The 18,533-nt window shown below is 42.4% G+C and overlaps 1 protein-coding gene across 1 annotated transcript in view; it reads right to left on the reverse strand.

Moving 5' to 3' along the window:
- GAD2 (glutamate decarboxylase 2) overlaps nt 1-18,533 on the reverse strand; it is an 89,452-nt gene that overhangs the window by 62,779 nt on the left and 8,140 nt on the right. The window contains exons 6-8 of the mRNA XM_072825309.1: nt 18,229-18,341; nt 13,706-13,821; nt 2,106-2,185 (exon numbers count right to left, since the gene is read on the reverse strand). Of these exons, the coding sequence (XP_072681410.1) occupies nt 2,106-2,185; nt 13,706-13,821; nt 18,229-18,341 (309 nt within the window). The remainder of the gene's footprint in view (nt 1-2,105; nt 2,186-13,705; nt 13,822-18,228; nt 18,342-18,533) is intronic.

Here is an 18,533-nt window from a genome sequence, read left to right on the forward strand (position 1 = left end):
ACCAGGCTAGACTAGAAGACTGAGTGGGTCAGGTAACAGGGCCCGTCTAGATGATCTTTCCCTGAATTCTAGGCTCCTTATAAAAGTTGGCTACAGATTAAGAAAGATATTAAAGTCATCTAAACCTTTATTCCCAGTTAGCATTTTTGTGGCTGTGCCAGTTTTCTTCTCAAATCTCAGTTCTTAAATATCTGATAGTACTGGTAGTCTTAAAAATATAAGCAGTTCTGGGATACCTGGATGGCTCAGCAGTTGAACGTCTGCCTTTGGCTCAAGGCATGATCCTGGGGTCCTGGGATCGAGTCTGACATCAGGCTCCCTGCAGGGAGCCTGCTTCTCCCTCTGCCTATGTTTCTGCCTCTCTCACTGTGCCTCTCATGAATAAATAAATAAAATCTTTTAAAAATACATATATATATGTGTGTGTGTGTATATGTATACATATATATATTATATATTATATACATATATAAAAATACATATATATGTATACATACATATAATTTCCCACTCATCTTATTGCCAGACCCTCATGCCCAGCCTCACGGAACCTGGTCTCTCCTCAGCCTTGCTTCCTGAAGGATGGTTTCTGTCATGCCCTTCTCGGATAAAAATGTTTTCAGGTTACCTTGATTACTGATCCATCGAGTTCAAATGCTAACTTTAGCATTTCCTCATACACACACAAAGAAAAAGAAAACATCAGTCTTTCCAATTGTTAAAGTAACACATGTTCATTGCAAACAATCAGATAAGATTAGGCCAGAATGTAAAGGCGTGGACAAGAAAGTAGGAAGAACTTAAAATTTTCCCTCCCAGAGTCATTAATCAGTTCGTTTTGTTGCACTTTCAAAGTCCCATGTGGCCCGCCAGGTTTGCCAAGGCTGTTCCTCCTGGACACATCTGCTCAGGTTCCTTTCCTAGAGCTCCACAAGCTCATTCCTACTTCTGGGGCTCTGTTTACGGTGTTCAGTCCTCTGGAATGGCTTCGCTGCCCGCTCCATTCATTCAGTTCATCCCTAACTTTGCAAATCCTTCAAAAGCACGAGCTTGCTGTGTGAACCTTCCAAGCTTTACCAACGTACAGAGTATGTGCTCTGTGCCCCATGATTCAACAATATAACTGTCTCCTTCTGCTGCTACCCCCATCTCCCTTGGATCAGATACTGTCAGGGAACCGGGATTATGCCTTATGCTTTTCTGGAGCCTCATGATATGGTGGGCAATCATAAATATCTGTCTAATGAATGCATATGAAAAAATAAATGGTTAATTGAGTAGCTTCCTTTTAATTTAGTAAAATTTCTGACTCGATTCTTTGGAGATTAAGTTTTTGTAGATTTCACCTATCAGCTTGTGAAAATTTACATAGATATGCTGAAAATACTTTTTTTAAAAGATTTCATTTGTTTATTCATGAGAGACACAGATAGAGCGAGAGGCAGAGACACAGACAAAGGAGAAGCAGGGTCCCTGCAGAGAGCCCGATGCGGGACTTGATCCCGGGACCTCGAGATCACGACCTGAGCCCAGGCAGATGCTCAACCACTGAGCTGCCCAGGTGCCCCCTGGAAATACTTTTTAATCCTACACCCATTCCCAGAGCACCTATGAGGTTTGTGTCTATTAAGCTCTCTCCCTAAGAGAGCTCTTTGGTTGCAGCACAAAATGGATGAGTTGCTGGGAGCATTATTTACTTCCTGCTCACTAAACTGTCCCCCACCTCCCACCCCATCCTGGAATCAGTCCATCAAGTTCACACAATCCACAGTGCCTAGGATGATGACACTTCCATAAATCAGTGCTCACAGTACAGGTTGTTGCTTAAGTGCCCAGGTGATGAATGTCCCTTGGCACTTTCTTGGTGCAAAATATTTTGATATAACAAAGGTTGCAATTTAGTCAGGAGCCATCAGGCTCCATGGCTTTGAGGAACCACGTCCCAGGGCTCCAAGCAAGAGCCCATGTGAGAAAGAAACAGTAAGTGGCAAGCTGGGGTGGAGGTGGTTTTGCCACTCCATAGTCAGTGCCTGTTTTGGAACCAAATCTAAGACGTGTGGAAGTTGAAAAATGCTAACCAATGAGGACTGCAGGTGCACACTCACCTCTCATCACATTTAATCAGAATCACGCTGTCTGTTCCAATCCCCAAAGCTGCAGCTCCCTTCTTGAGAGAAAAGTGACTCTAAAAAAAAAGCATATTTGTAATTAGTTGCACATAAATTCAAGATCCAATCCCTCAGCTGTGTGTTTTTTCCCTCCTTTCATTTCTAATCTCCCTCAAAAGCCTGGATTGCTGAGAGAAGGCATCCTTCAGTTGAGATTTGGGTTGTTTTGTTTTGTTTTTTAACTGTGGTAAAATGTACATAACTTAGGATTTACCACCATCACCATTTAAAAAAAAATTAAAGAGTTTATTGATCTATTCATGAGAGACACAGAGAGAGAGGCAGAGATAGGCAGAGGGAAAAACAGCCTCCCTGGCAGGGAGCCCGATGCAGGACTCGATCCCAGGACCCCGGGATCATGACCTGAGCGAAAGGCAGACGCTCAACCACTGAGCCACCCAGATGTCCCCACCGTAACTATTTTTAAGTTTTAAGTGTCCAGGTTGGTGGCCTTAAGTACATTAACATGGCTGTGCAACCATCACAACCATCCACCTCTGGAACTCTTTTTGTCTCACAAAAGGGAATTTCTGTACCCACTGAACAATAACTCCTCATTCTTCCCTCCCTCGGTCCTGGCAACTGCCATCCTACCTTCTGTCTCTATGGACTTTACTATGTTAGATGCCTCATGTAAGTGGAACCATATGGTATTTGTTCTTTCATGACTGGCTTATTTCACTCAGCACAGTGTCCCTGAGTTCAGCCATGTTGTAGCATGTGTCAGAATTCCTTTCCTTTTTAATGCTGAATCCTATTCATTGTAGGTCAACTCTACATTTCCATCCACCCATCAATGGATACTTGGGTTGCTTCTACCTTTTTGGCCACGGGTGGTGATGGTCCTATGGACAAATATCTCTTTGAGCCCTGCTTTCAATTCTTTTGGGTGTATACCCAGAAATGGAGTTGCTAGGTCATATGGTAATTCTGAATTGCAGCACTATTTTCCATAGCAGCTGCATCATTTTATGTCCCCACCAGCAGTGCACAGTGGTTCCAATTTCTCCACAACCTTGTCAATAGTTATTTTCTGTTTTTTTTCTTGATATTAGTCATTCCAATGGTTGTAGAGTGATACCTTATTATGGTTTCAATTTGTATTTCTCTAATGATTAGTGATGTTGAGTATCTCCTTATGTGCTTATCAGCTCTTCGTATAACATCTTTAAAGAGATGTCTACATGAGTCCTTTGGCCATTTTCGAAGGGGTTGTTTTGTGGTGGTGGTTGTTAAATTTACTTAAGTTTCTGAATGAAGATAACAAAACCCTGGAACTTGTAAGTGGACCTGCTACCCCGATACACAGTAATCCAAGTCAATTTTACGTATAAGGCATAAAAACAAGCCAACTGCCTCTGGGAACTATGTACTGTACCACTTCCAGGCTTCTATTTTTCTACCAAAAGATTACATTCAGTCTCTGTCAAATTTAGTGAAATCGTGTGCACTCAAGCAAGAGAAGAAGTTGGCCTTAAATCCAGGACTCTTCATCCCAGACTTATTGGGGAGCTAGTTCTGGTGCCGACAACTCCTCAGCCTGAGACAGGCCCAAGGAAAAGACATCAGTCACTGGCTGGGGCAGGACGGTGTGCAGAGAGGCCACACTGTCCAGCCACCGCCAGATCTTTGTTTGTGCTTTTGGTTACTGATGGGGGAAGGATTGAGAGTCTCAATGGCTATAATCATGGAGCAATTTGGAGAGCTGAGAGAGGCTAACGTAAGCCCAGCTGTATGGCATCTGCCCAGCAGCCCCTTACTATTAACTACAGATCATTAAGCTGTCCAAAAGGGGGGCTGCTTCCTCAATTTACATCTCCAAAGGACTGCTGACTGGAATTTTAAGTTAGTGTCCCAGAGTGTACACTCCCTGAATGCCCACTTTTGACTCATCTGAATTCTTAAGTCTGCAGCAAAGGAACTACTAACGTGTATTTTTAGGGGGCATGTCTGAGAAGCAAGAGAAATAGCATTTATAACAGTAGCAAATAATGTAAACCAATACATGAGACCCTGAATAGAGGGGTTTATAAGGCCCAATGTAGCCAAGAAGTAATGAGGAGGAGCCATGTACCTCACTTTACAACCTCAGAAAGACAAAGTAGACAACTGTTACCAAAATACCTGGGAACCCGGTGGGAAGCTTAATTGGGTGTGTAAAGCTGCATGACTCCCCCCACAACAACAACAACAAAAAAAACCACTGCGTGCTCAGTGGTTCCCCTGAAGAAGGAGCTCAGGAGAAAATAGCAGGCTGTGACTGCAGGGAGGGCACAGAACAGAGGAGCCAGTTGCCCACTGAGCAAGCACAAGCTTCTCAAATTAGGCCCCTCTGTGAATGTGCTCCTAAGCACTGTTAAAATCAAACACACACGGAGACCAGACTTGAAAATTTCCTGAGCCAGACAAAAACCAGTTTTGTCATACAAGCAAAGCTTAATTTAGCTTATTTTACATGACAAACGAAACTAACGACCTGGGTCACATCTTGCTTATGCCTCTGAAAATCAGAACCAAAACTTAAATTCTTCCCCCAAAATTGATAGGAGGTAACCATTAACCAGTTCTCTTTCATTTAAGAAAATTCTGATGTTGTTACCAATCACTGTGAAAAATAAACAGTCACTGCCTCCACGCAATATAAGGTGCTTTATGACAGTATTCTCAGAGCCTTGTGCTGTGTTTTGGTTTGAGTGCTCCTGACTTGCAAAAGGTCTTTCTTGGTGTGTGTTCAATAAACCTTCACTAACTTCAGCAATTCCTTGGTTTTTACTTGCGTTTTTGTTCTTATTTTTTCAAACCTTTGACAGTACTAAGCTGCCAAATGGCCAATTGGGGCTAAATAAGAGATCTGGTGCACCTGGTCAATGAGAGGACGTGGTCTTGTCTGGTCTTTAATGAGAAAGAATAGTGATTCTCAAATGAGGAGCAATTATCTGGGATAATTGATCACCGTAGCAAATGCCACACACTTAAAGACAAACGCATGCCCAAAAAGAAAGCCTCAAGATGGGGAATGAAGGTGATATGAGGCATGAGAAAGAAGATTAGCAACCCAACACTGAGCCTGTTTACATTTTTGGGAAAGGAGCAGGGAAATCACTAGATGTTATCCACAAATAGCAAGGGACCATGGAGAGCAAAGAGCCTGAGAGCAAAAAAAAGACACTACCTAATGAGGAAGAAACAGTGCAAACAACTTAAATAGCACATAGACAGCACATGGGGAATCATTTTTAATCCCTGGCACTGCGTTTAATGGAACTACTTGTTGATGAACCACGGCAGAGCAGCTTGCTGGAAGCTGAGGAGTCTGGAAACCAGGCATCTGGTTTTCCAGAGGATGCTTGTTCATGAGCAGAGGACAACAGGGACATGTAGCACCAGTCGCCTTCATATCTGAAGGGCTGGGTCAGGGTGAGAAAAAAGGGATAGATGGCTTGGAGTGGCTTCAGAAGGTAAAGCTATGAACAAAAATTGAAAGTTCCAGGGATTCAGATGTGTCCCCAAATCATCAAGGCTTTTGTAATGATTATTCATCAGTAGAATGGCTGGGGAATGAGTTAATGAACATTCCCCCTACCTCCTCCACCCTGATTTTGAAAAAATAATAGATTTGATAGAATCTAGTGCTTATTTAGAACTAAATCATATTTCGATTTGGCTAATAGATGTTAAAATTCATCTGATTTTGATTTTTTACTAAACAAAAAATTCAAGATTGATGGAAGATTAATTTCTCTATCTTCTAAAAAATATCCTAAGTCACCTAGGTATGGGCTACATGATTCAGCTGACATTTAAAATATGTGCAAAAAACCATGGGGTTTTAGAGTTATAAAATAATTATAATTGAAAAATAGGCAGGCTTTCTGGGCTTGAGTAGGATGAGATTATCCAGAGGAAGAATGTATAAGAATGAGAGCCCAGAGGCTGAGGTAGGGGCATGTACTCCTTCATTCCATCAAGCCCTATGACTGGGGTGCGCATCAGCTCCTTCCTTCTGTAATGGGGACAATAAATCTTTCCTGTCTTCAGAGATGGTTGGAGGATAAGGAGAATGGGTGAAAGCTCTGAGACAAACCACTTCAGTCTCTTGAGGTGCTGGTTTCTCTTCCTCTATGGCAATTTAGATAAGCAATTTGGGAAGCTGCATTAACTATTTCAAGCCATTGTTGATCACATCCAGATACTTAACTGAGAATCAGATTCAACTGCCTTGTTGAAGGCAGGGCTGCAGGGAAAGCCTCTGATAAGCCTGGGAGACACAAAGATGATTAAAACAGCCCTCAGCCCCTGACCCCCCCCCCCACCTCCCCTACTTCATCTCCTGCCTCCATCTCTTGCTCTATCTGATGGCACTGGCTGTGAGCTTGTTGACCTTGTTCTTCCCTCTCAGCCTTTGTATTCACTCTTCCATTTCTTGGGAAAATCCTTCCCTCAGATACTTATATGGCTCCCTGCCTTATTTGATGTAGGTCTGTGCTCTATATCACTTCTACAGAGAACTTTTATATCCATCTTGTGAAATGTGAAACAGCCCACCATTGTCCAGTTCTTTCATCAGCATGACACTAGAGTAAATATTTATTTGTTGACTAGATGTCCCCTACTAGAAAATAGGTTGCATGAGGAGAAGGACTTTGTTGTCAGTTGGCTTAGCAAATATTTATTATTAGCAAATATTTTTTGAACTTGACCATATGCTTGGAGAACAAATCCAGAAAACTGTCCACTCTATTGCTATAAATCTCTGGCCACAAATTACAATATTGAGGTGTAGCTTTGGTAACTGGAGCCAGACAATGGTGGGCTAAATAGACCCCAACACCTGTAATCTATGGCTCATTCTAAAAGCAAGTCCTGAGATCTTCAAAGCACCCACCCCAAAATGCCCAGGATGGGGTTCTTTCCAAGCAGGAAGCAGCCATAGGTCCTTCTAGCCAGTTCAGCTGCTTTGGGGAAGAAGCAACTCATAACTTCAAATGAAGAAAGAAAAAGGACACACTATATTGGAAATCTCAACTCTTAACTCTTCCAACACTATGTGAGTTGCTTTATCTTCTAGCCTTAAGATCTGTCAATTGTCCTTGAACTTGCCCCTTTGTGAATGGAGTGAATGAAGTGTGTGTGGAGACACAGAACAGAGGTCAGTGTGGGTCCCTTGCACATCAGGACCCCCACAAACAGATTGTAAAGCTCAGTCTATAAAGGAGCTGAAATCTGCTTCTTTGACCCTTCCCCATGCATTGGACACCCTTCCCCACTCAGTGATTATAGGACCAACAGTCTTCCCCTTGTCCTCCTTCTCCACACTTCTCCCACATGTCCACTGGTTTGCTCCCTATACATCCTGAGATTTGTGGAAAATGATAGCTTTTTCTGCCTTAGACACACCAGTAGTCCTTGTCCTTCATGAAGTGGCCTTAAAAGAGCATTCTGCTTTCTAAAGCATCTGTTACAAAGAAGCTGCTACTCTGTGAGAGCACTTCACTTATTTCTAATTCTAATGATTGGAGGATGTGTGGGGGGATCACAAAACCATGGTCTTTGAGACTCCATGTGATGTGATATCGATCTACACACAAGGCATTTCTGGGAAGCTGCTACCTCATTACTCACAGCTCTACAGTTTAAAGTCACCCATTGTGAGCTTGTGCCCTCAGTAAGAGCTAAAGGAATGGTGTGTCCCAAGATGAAGCTGACATGAAAAGAGATCCAAGGATGACATCTGGTGACAAATGTGAACGTCAGCATGAATTCAGTGTCAGAGATCACTCAGTGTGGTCTCAGGGGTTCTGAGATGAGGGACTGTCTCCTCCAGACCCCAGTCCTCTCCCTGTCCTACAGTACAATATCTGCCTTTTGAGAGCAGGCACTGGATCCGTTCACTTCTCTGCTGTCTCCACAGTGCGTGAGGCAAGGCCTGGTGCAGGGCACACTGAGTGAATGAAGAAGGTATGAGGAGAACATTCCACTGGCTTGCACTTGCACATGGTTGCACTTGCCTTACTGCCTCATGCCTTTGTCTCCTATTGCAATGGAAATACCCCCAAAAGAGGCAACTCTTAGGCTTTACCAATCATTTACAGGGCTTTCAAGCTCTTTCCTGAGAGTAGGTCTTGATGGGATGGAGCAGAAGGAGGAGAAAATAACACCAGGGGCGATGAGAGCCCTAAAATGAGCCGGAGGCAAGAATGTGGAGGCCAAAGGGAAACTGCATTTTGCTCACAATTTCACTTACCAAAGTTCTGTCAGGCTAAGTTTCTGACTAATGGAGAGCATTACAGGAGAGCGGTCTTCTTCCAAGCTGCCTGGGTCACTGTTAGGTTTTTTTTTTTTTTTTTTAATAAACATAAGGACGTCTGTTTTTGGAATTGAAGCCTCTCATAGAGTGCTGTTATCTTTCTAAACAATTATGAGAATCATCTCCCCATGTAAGTGGGCTGAGGCCATAAGGGGCCTCGGCAGAACATGGGTGACTTTACTGGCTCTAAAGAATGGAGTAAATTGTGCTCATTTGCCTAAAAGAGTGTGCTACCTGTTCTGATTATGAAGAACATGTTTCCTAGAGGTAATTATGCCATTTCACTGACACAATTTCTGGAACAGCTTGTTGCATATGAGGAAATAAGAGGAATTTGAAATGAAGCTTGTTTGGGCTTTCAAAGGATTCAGAGGTAGAGATGTGAATTACTGAGCTAAAGTCTTAACTTCCCCCTAAACCTACTTCCAAGAAAGAACCTTAAACTCAACAGATTAAATTCTGCCAAGATTTTCTATTCCTAAAGTTTTGGTGACAGTGATGGGATTCCAGCAAAAAAACAAGAATTAAGCCAAACAATCTTTAAGAGCCCCCCCCCCCCAAATTCTGAGATTTTTGTAATTCCATATTGTGGAGGAAAAGAATCTTGGAACTCTTTACTCAGAGCTTAAATGCTATCTATTGTTTCAACTCAATGATATATTTACTTCTTCTAATGTTCTTCATAGCAATACTATTTGTTTAATTCAGTCTTACTCAAAATTTCAAGAAAAGAATTGGATTTGAACAAGAGAAAATTTTAATAGCTTGCCCTCCTTATCAACAAGGGAAAGTTCTTTTCTGGGTTGGTGGCCAGAAAAGAGATGAGTAGCTTGGTAGGGTGCAACAGAAAGAGATGGTGAGGGTCATTAAGAAAACAAAAAATGATGCTTCCCTTCCTCAATGTTTCTGGCTGGATACTGGAAGAGAGAGCTTCTAAATGTCATTTCCATTCCTATGGCTCTACACATGTCAAGTTTTAAACTCAGTGCTCAGACTAGAAGGAAGGATAATAACTTTACCTTGTTTAATAGATCAGGAAATTATATTAGCACTAGAATAACCAACATGGGTAATATAGGATTTGAGAAGGGATGCTACAAGTGAATTTAGAGCAGCCAGGTAGAGTGGTTGTAGAGGTCTTCCAACTCAGTAGTTGAAAGCAGTGTTGGGATTGTCAGGAAACTGAGATCTGAATCTGCCACTGACTGGCTAGAAATCCTGGGCAAAGCATTTCCCATGGCTGGGACTTGGGTTCCTCATCCAAAAATAAGGTTGTGGGTTTTTTTTTTTTTTTTAAGTTACCTAATATTTTTGTAGAATTTCCTATCTCCCAGAGCTGAAGTAAGTGTTTTATAAGGATCTCATATGATTATCAAGTCCCAGGCCTTGGAAACTCTCAAGGAATGTTGGGAGAGACAATACTTGAAGCAGTTTCTACCATAGCCTTTGGCTTTTCCTCTCTCCACTGGATCCACAAAGCAGCTCTTCCACAACTGTTTCTCCCTGCAGGTCAAGGGACTCAGAAAGAAACCTCCATACAAAGATGGAAATTGTTGGGCCTGGAGAAAGGGCATTTGAGACAGGACTTGGTAATCCTTCTCCAGCTTGTGGAGATCTATTTATGGGGCTGGTGGAGATAAGGTGATTGTAAAACTTGAAAAGACTAAGAGAATATATGGCCTGGCCTGAAACTGGAAGGAACTACACTAAATGATGAATGGAATGGAATGGCCCTGGGGTCTAGAGCCCAGAATTAACTAGAAGTGGGGGTCATGTTACCTCTTAACCCAAAGCTTCATGGGCAGGGCTACTTTTAAGGGCTCAACTGTCCAGAATGGTTTGGATCAAGTGTTCAATGAGACATAGGAGTACTTTAAATGAGCTCTAAAAGTCTCCTCCAGCCAGCCCTATGAGATAATAAGGAAATTTTTTTAGCTTCATATTCACATTAAGAAAAAAGATCTTGGTGGAAATTTTACTTGGGGAGGTAAAAATGTTAAATTAATTTATGAGCTCTGGTGTACAAAATGTTGTTGCTGAATCTTTTGATCTGTTTTCTACATTGGTAGTCAGGGCAGGGACCTCACTGGCCTGGGAGTCAGGAAACCCACTTAATCCTGGCTCTACCTGCAGCCTCTTCATTTAAAATAATGTTGATAATCTCTGCTCTGCCCATTGCACAAGAATGTCATGAAAATAAAATAAGCTAATGTATATTGGAAGTATGTTGGAAACAGTCAAAGGCTTTTCAGGTATCAGGTATTATACATTAGAAAAAGAGTTCAGGGCAGCCCCAGTGGCTCAGCGGTTTAGCTCCACCTTCGGCCTGGGGTGTGATCCTGGAGACCTGGGATCGAGTCCACATCGGGCTCCTTGCATGGAGCCTGCTTCTCCCTCTGCCTGTGTCTCTGACTCTCTCTCTCTCTCTCTCTCTCTCCCTCTATGTCTCTCATGAATAAATTAAATATTTAAAAAAAAGAGTTCATCTGTCAAAAAATAAGGATAGAGTTAGAACCAACTGGTAGTTTAGGAAAAGTTCATAATTCAAATGTTCTTTCATAATTATGTGCATGGGGATCCCTGGGTGGCGCAGCGGTTTAGCGCCTGCCTTTGGCCCAGGGCACTATCCTGGAGACCTGGGATCGAATCCCACGTCGGGCTCCCGGTGCATGGAGCCTGCTTCTCCCTCTGCCTGTGTCTCTGCCTCTCTCTCTCTGTGACTATCATAAATAAATAATACCTTTAAAAAAATAATTATGTGCATGGATAGAGATGTAAGAAGGAGGAAGAAGAATCGAAGTGTTGTTGTAGAGCTGAGTCACCTTTCTTTCACTTAGAAGTCAAAATTAGACTCTAAGTTTGCTATATCAAGAAAAGAAGGCATAGCAAAATTATTCTCAGACCACATGACCTGGGCTTTATGGGGAAGATTAAGTCAATTTCCATGAAGCTTGAGCCAATAAATTCATGAAGAAACCATAGAACATAGGGCAGCTTTCTGGTTGATTGACCTGGTTGTGCAAACAGCATGGAAGCCAAAAGAAAAAGGTGATCAATTTAAGATCATCTGGGCTTTTTGAGATTGAGAATAGAGTAATATTTAACTATTTAGGAGTATTAAGGAGATAGTAATTGGAAAAAATATATCATGGTTTTCTATCCTTGGAGAAGCTAAGAAATGAAAATTATCTCACGATGGGGTATTAGGCTTAACAGGTTGAATAATGCCCTTCCTGCAAAGACATCCACACCCGAATCCTTGAAACCTAAGAATATCACCTTACATGGCAAAAGGGACTTTGCAGATGTGATTAAACTAAGAGTCTTGAGATGGGAGGTTGTCTTGGGTTATCTGGGTGGACCCAATGTCATCACAAGGGTCCTTATAAGGGAAAGAGGTAGAAAAGAGAGTTTGAGCCAAAGAAGGAGATGTAGTGACAGAAGCAGAGGTCAGAAAGGGAGAGAGGGAGGGAGAGAGAAAGAGAGAGAGAGAGAGAGAAAGAATGAGAGAGAAAATGAGAAAGAGAGATTTGAAGATGTTCTACTACTGGTTTTGAAGTTGGAAGGAGGGACCATGAACCAAAGAAGTCAGGTGGCCTTTAGACACTAGAAAAGGCAAGGATATGGATTCTCCCCTCCATCTCCAGAAGGAATACAGCTTTGCCTGACCGATTATAGATTTCTGACCTCCAGAATTATCAGACAATACATTTATATTGGTTTAATCCATTAAGTTTGTGGTAATTTTTTCTAGTAGCAATAGGGAAGTGAAAACACCAGGTAATTTCAGGCTGTGGACTTGTCTGCTAAATTTGACCTCTAGAAGTTGAAGACAGACAAAAAAAAAAGAGAGAGAAAAAAAAAAAACCCAAGCCAAAAAGAAAAGAAAAGAAAAATGGTAAAACATGATTAAAAACAGGATGCTGAGGATCTTCTGTTACCATAAATCACTAGTTTCCTTTGATTCCATGGCTACTGCTACAGCTGTGAACTGTATTCACTGGCTTCCAGTCTGTACTCGCCCTTTGTTTCCTTGTTATGAACACACACACCACACCACACACACCATTTAAAACAGAAAAAGAAAAGTCCCATAGGAGATGTGCCTTGACTCCCGCTCTAATGCCCTGCCTCTCCCCATGCATGTCTCTTTATAGGAGCCCTTCATTCCCCTATAGGCCTCCCATCTCCTCTTTCCCCCACCATCAAATGACTTCTTGATCTTCTTTGAGGCAACTGTTTCCCAGACCCTAGGCTACTTTGAGGCAGAGACTGTGAAGAAAAAAATCTTAGGAATTCCACAGCAGATAATACTTAGGAACACTGGTCAAGAACAGCCTTGGGTTTACTGTGGTGGGAGAATTTAGAACCACGATGCTGCTCAAACAGCTGCAATGTGGGTTCGAGCTTGTGTGTGGCTCTCTCCCTGCACAGGAGAGAAAGCTGGAGGCCTAGCAGACTGAAGCTGTTTAGTTTAATTGATGTGAACAGGCTGGGCTGCTTTTTTAAATGTGTCCTTGGTAGTAGCATTGGAAATGCTGGCATGAAAAAAAAAAAAAAAAAAGGAAATGCTGGCATGGCATTGGAATGGCATTAGCTCCTGGAAAGCCATGAAAAGAATACGAAACACTATGCTGTGGTGTTCAGCTAGGAAGGCCCAGCTCTCAGCGTCCCACCCAGAGAGCAGCCCAGAAGGATGCCAGAACCTGTGATTGGCTGAGACAGAACTGACCCAAAGATCAGCTATGACAGATATGACCTCTAGGCCATTTCTCTACAGTGATAAGACCTCTGGTTAAGTCCGCCAAAGATAAGCATCAAATGGCTCAAGGCACCATTAGGGTAGAATATTTGATCAGAATTTTCATACAGAAGGGATTGTATCAGTAGGATATTCCAGAGTTTTGAGTTATGCAGGCACAGCATCAATTGTCCTAATGAGTTCATAGTCACTCTGGCCCTACATCTCCTCCTTCCCCCAACACCTAACATTAATACATAAAAGTGAAGTGTAAGAATTAGAAGTAAAACATTCTGCTTTCTCTTTGAAGGTTTTCCTAAATTCCAGAGAGAAAGGGGTTCACTCCATTGTACCACTCAGCTGTTCTCTCCCCTCATTCTCTCCCAAGAAGTATCTACCCTCTGAGGATAAAGCATTTGCAAATATGATTCCTTCAACTTGTGCTTTACAGACTATAGTCTTAAACTTGGGAAGAACAGAAACACATACATGCTCAGATGTGAAGGCAATGAGCCTGGGAACCGCAGCCATTCCTTTCTCCTTGACTTCTGGGAACATCTTAAAGCGTGCGATCAGCATGGCATACATGTTAGAAATAGCGCCACCTAAAATAACAACACACAGTTACCTTTTCTAGTCATTATCGACATAATTTCACATGCAAGCAACATCCTTTATTCCCATTGACCTAGAATCCTCCTCAGACACAGGAGAAGGCTGTCTTTATTGGTTATCCTTTGAACTGAATCCTCAAACTCAGACTGAGTCCTCAGGCTAAGAGAGTCTAAGAGAAAGGCTCATTGGGTGCGACCATAGGACACATGCTACCGCTCCACATCCCAAATCTGTCAACTAAGCAGAACTGCAATTAATTCTGCTCTTGCTGGGAGTCCTTTGAAGAAGTTCTTAAGAACTAAGAAATTGTCTTCCCTCTCACCTTGTGAGTGTGGTCATTCTTCATTAGGCCTATGGAAATCCCACTTTTATCCTGATGAAGAACACATTTCTTTTCATTTCAATGCAAGCAATGCCTTGCACTTGCACTAAGACAACTCAGTTGTAGTTACTGGTGTGGACTGTTAATCCACAGTTCTTATAGAATGAGGATAAACATCCAAGCCCATTTCATCATACTCATTTATGAATTTTCCTGAGAATAGTTCTTTCCTCTCAAAGACATCATAGAAATATAATTTTAACAGCTAAACAAAATCTTCTTTCTTTCTTTTTTAAAGATTTATTTATTCATGAGAGACACACACAGAGAGAGACCGAGGCATAGGCAGAGGGAGAAGTGGGCTCCTTGCAGGGAGCCTGACATGGGACTCAATCCTGGGGCCCCAGGATCATGCCCCGAGTGAAAGGCAGATGCTCAACCACTGAGCCACCCAGGTGTCCCCAAAATCTTATTTCATAATGATAGGAAAACACACAACTAAGGGAATTTTAAGTCATTAAGCTACATTAGCAAGTGTAGTTATGTTAATATTAATTTATGAAAATATTATTATCAAGTATTTTGCGTTGAATTGCTTTTCCTATGTAATCCTAAGATTGTCAAGGATTTAGTACCACAATATTTATATCTTATAAGTAAGGTCTCATTTGACAAGCAAAAAAAAGTGAGCTTTTCCCCAAGATTGTTGGAAAGGTTAGGATTTTTGCTATACAAGAAGACAGATTGTTGTGCATACAAATGGATATGCTGGCATGGAAGCTGTGACATCATGTGGCAGAGTGAATGCACTATCCTTTCCCCATAGGGACACACTGGGCTCTCTCATGATGTGAGTGCTTTGAGTTCCCTTCCCTTTGGGTGGCTGAGGAGCAGAGGCCTCTTTCCACCAGGCTGAATGGCTCATGTGGGCCACAACTTTTGCCTCATGAGCAAGGAGGCAGCCTGACACAGAGCAGCCTGTATCCATGTCCTGGATCTGTCATCAGTCAGAATAAGGGCAGTTTCTACCTCTTCTGAACCCCAGAGACATGGGGCAAGCAGAATCCAGGTCAAGCCTGCTCTGAGCAGACCCCTAGTCTAAAAGGCTGAGGGTGTAGGATGCTGCCGGGCAAGAGACTAGCTTTTAAAAGAACTTTCACTCTAGCGTGTGGTTTTTCTACCTTGGCACTTAATGGTATTTGGGGCTGGATAGCTCCTTATGGAGAGGGTTGTCCTGTGTACAGTAGGGTGTTTAGCAGCATCCCTGACTGTTATCCACCAGATGCCAGTAGTACTACATGCCCTACCCCCCACCAAGTTGCGACAATCAAGAACTTCTCCATTCATCGCCAAATGTCCCTTCAGGGGATACAACAGCGCCCACTCCCTCCCGCGGAGAAGCACTGCCCTAGTTGTTCTTGTAAGAGAGTCTGGAGAGAAATGAGGCCAGGAGAAAAAGGGGGAAATGAACACAAAGGAAGTGCGTCACATAGCACAGTTACTCAAGAAGCTTCCAGCTCTGTCCTGCCACTCCTCATTTTACCACTCAATTATTCTCTGTCTAAAGACCAAATAGCCCTGAGAGAGATGAAGAGGATTCTAGGCCACTAGACAGAGCAGACTGCTTTGTGCAACCCAGGTGGGAGGACAAATGCATCTTCCAGAGAAAAGATGCAAAAAGAAGCTCTGAAGCATCAGGAAAATCCTGTTAGATAGACAAAGGTTTGGAACTAAGCCAAGATGTCCCTTTCTTCTCCTTTGGTCCTTCATGACTTGCTGAGAAGTGAGGAATATTCCAGTTCTTTTTGGCTCCCAGGCATAGATGACATCACAGAAACAGATTTCTTCTAGAAGTCCCAGAGAACTTTCCATGAAGCATGAAGCCTCTGGACGGTATAGATGGAGGTGTAAGGTAAACCAAGCTGAGCTACATATTCTAGTCACAGACCCTCACTCTCTGTGTTTAGTCCCAGGGAATAAGGCTTTCAGGTCTGAAGCACATAAGATGTGTGTTTTCCCCTATCCCCACTCCTTAAATGGTAAGGCCCTATACCCCAGGAATAAGGCAGGATACTACCTAGAAAGATATCCCCTAGCAAGTGAAGATGCTATAATCTCTCCTCTATAATGCCTTATAGAAAGCAGAGCAGAAACAGGCTTTTTCTTCTGTCCCCACCCCACTTTGCAATGTCTACATTATTTAGCATGACACCTGGGGCTTCCATCTTGGCGTGAGAGCCTCTTTAGGATCCAAGGAAAGAGCCCCAAGATCAGAGTTAAGTCTTTCTACCCGATCATGTTCTGTCATTGATGAGAGTGTCCATACCTGGCTCAGCAGAACAGTCAAAGAGGATTCTTTCTGTGGATGTATATTTTCTGGGCTAATTGGGTTCCAAGATCAGCTAAATTAGGCCTGGCCCAACCCCCCTTAGCCAAGTTTTCAGGGTCAACAGGAGCAGCTGTTCTCTTCCCACTCCTGGGAACCATTAAAAGAGAGCCCAGGATGCTCAATCACATAGCCAACCTTGTAAGGGGAAGAAGAACAGAGGTAGAAGTGATGTTGATCTCTGAACACCACCTAATTCCTTATGAAAAATACCTTAAGAGCATCAGTTCCGGGCAATGATGACAAAATTCCCTCAACAGGGAATGGTTTTCCAAAGTAAAACTAAGATCCCTACAAAATAAAGGCTAGCTTTAAATTCATCACAGCTGGTGTTTAATGAAAAAGAAGGCTAATTTTCCCTTCCATTTAACTAACATGTTTTCCTTCAGCACCTGAAAAATTGTGTTGTATCTTTAAAAACATAAAATATAATAGCAGATCTGAGCTTGTCAGTAAAGCTGCTTAATTTAAGGCCTATCCTCGAGGCCACTGTTGCTTGCTTATAATTTCTTCTTTCAACCTGTTTATTTTCTCTCTCCCTCATCATCGGCTTGTCTCTATAGGTTTGCTGAAGGGACATCTCCATGTGGCCTTTGTTAGGCCTGACATAATGGCAGGTGTGGCTTTGGCCTCCCCAGCAGGGTCAGTCTCATCATACTGAGCACCCGCCCCATTCTGATGACCCTCTCCTGACACTGATTAGGTGACAGTCTGCACACAAGGTTTATTTTCTATGGGTCAGTGACTCTCTCTCCCTACTGCCTTTCTAACTTCCATTTCTTCTCTGCATCAAACCAAGGTCACACACAGATCCAGAACCAAGGGCAAGGCTTTTTGTGTCAGGTCGATTCTCTTGGCTGGAAGAGGTGTAAATAATGGAACTTAGAATCCAGTGGCTGGTGATAAAAGGCAGGATGGAAAAGACCAAATGGCATGATAAAGAAAAGAAGGAAAGAGAAACCTTTGGAAGAAATCAGCACCCTCTGTTTTGTTTTAAGAAATGGTTTCCCGGGCAGCCCAGGTGGCTCAGCGGTTTATGCCACCTTCGGCCCAGGGTGTGGTCCTGGAGACCTGGGATCGGGTCCCGCGTTGGGCCTCTTGCATGGAGCCTGCTTATCCCTCTGCCTGTGTCTGTGCCTCTCCCTATCTCTCTGTGTCTCTTGTGAATAAATAAATAAAATCTTAAAAAAAAAAAAAAAAGAAATGGTTTCCCAAGTCACTCTCTGCCCTTCTTGAAATTAGTGTAAACCATCTTCTCTGACTATTACTCAAAAGAGACAGAGTACATCAGCTCTATTTTATAGACCTGCCTCATAATGCATCCTGAAACAGAGAATGCTTTATTAAGTGAGGCTACCTTTTCACTAATTGTGGGGAGAGTTTCAGAGAATGAATTCCCTTATGAGGAATCTTTATTCCTTTGTTCCCCATGATCCATACATCTTCTGTGATTGGGTAAATATTATCGCTGTTTATCTTCTTTCTGAACACAAATGACTATTGTTCAAGCATGAGGTAGTTGGCTTGGAAGCATGGTCAATGGTCATGTATTATCACACTTACTCTTTTGATCAACATAACCTATTTAACATAAGCAGAAATACAGACTAGATATTTAATCTCTCCCATGTTCTTAATAAAGCACTGCATATCAGGAGAAAAAACACAAAGAAAGGTTGAAATATATACCAGGAGAAAATATCCCATCGCCAGAGCCTCCCGGCCAGCCAATGATTTCTCTCATTTTCTTTAGTGTGACATATTCCAAGAGCACAAATACTGGAGCAATTTCATAGGTGAACCTGAAACGTAGCAATGGCCACATTTTGTATATGTAACTCAAAGAAATACTTCCTCAAAAAAAAAAAAAAGAAATACTTCCTCATTCCTCATCTATAACTATCGTATAGAACTTTTTTCAAGCCCTACATTCACGTTTTAATTATAGCATTAAGCAGAGAGAAAATAATGTCTTCTTAAAGGTTGCCCATTTT

Source organism: Canis lupus, chromosome 5 (genome assembly GCF_048164855.1).
Source record: "Canis lupus baileyi chromosome 5, mCanLup2.hap1, whole genome shotgun sequence".
NCBI lineage: Eukaryota > Metazoa > Chordata > Mammalia > Carnivora > Canidae > Canis > Canis lupus.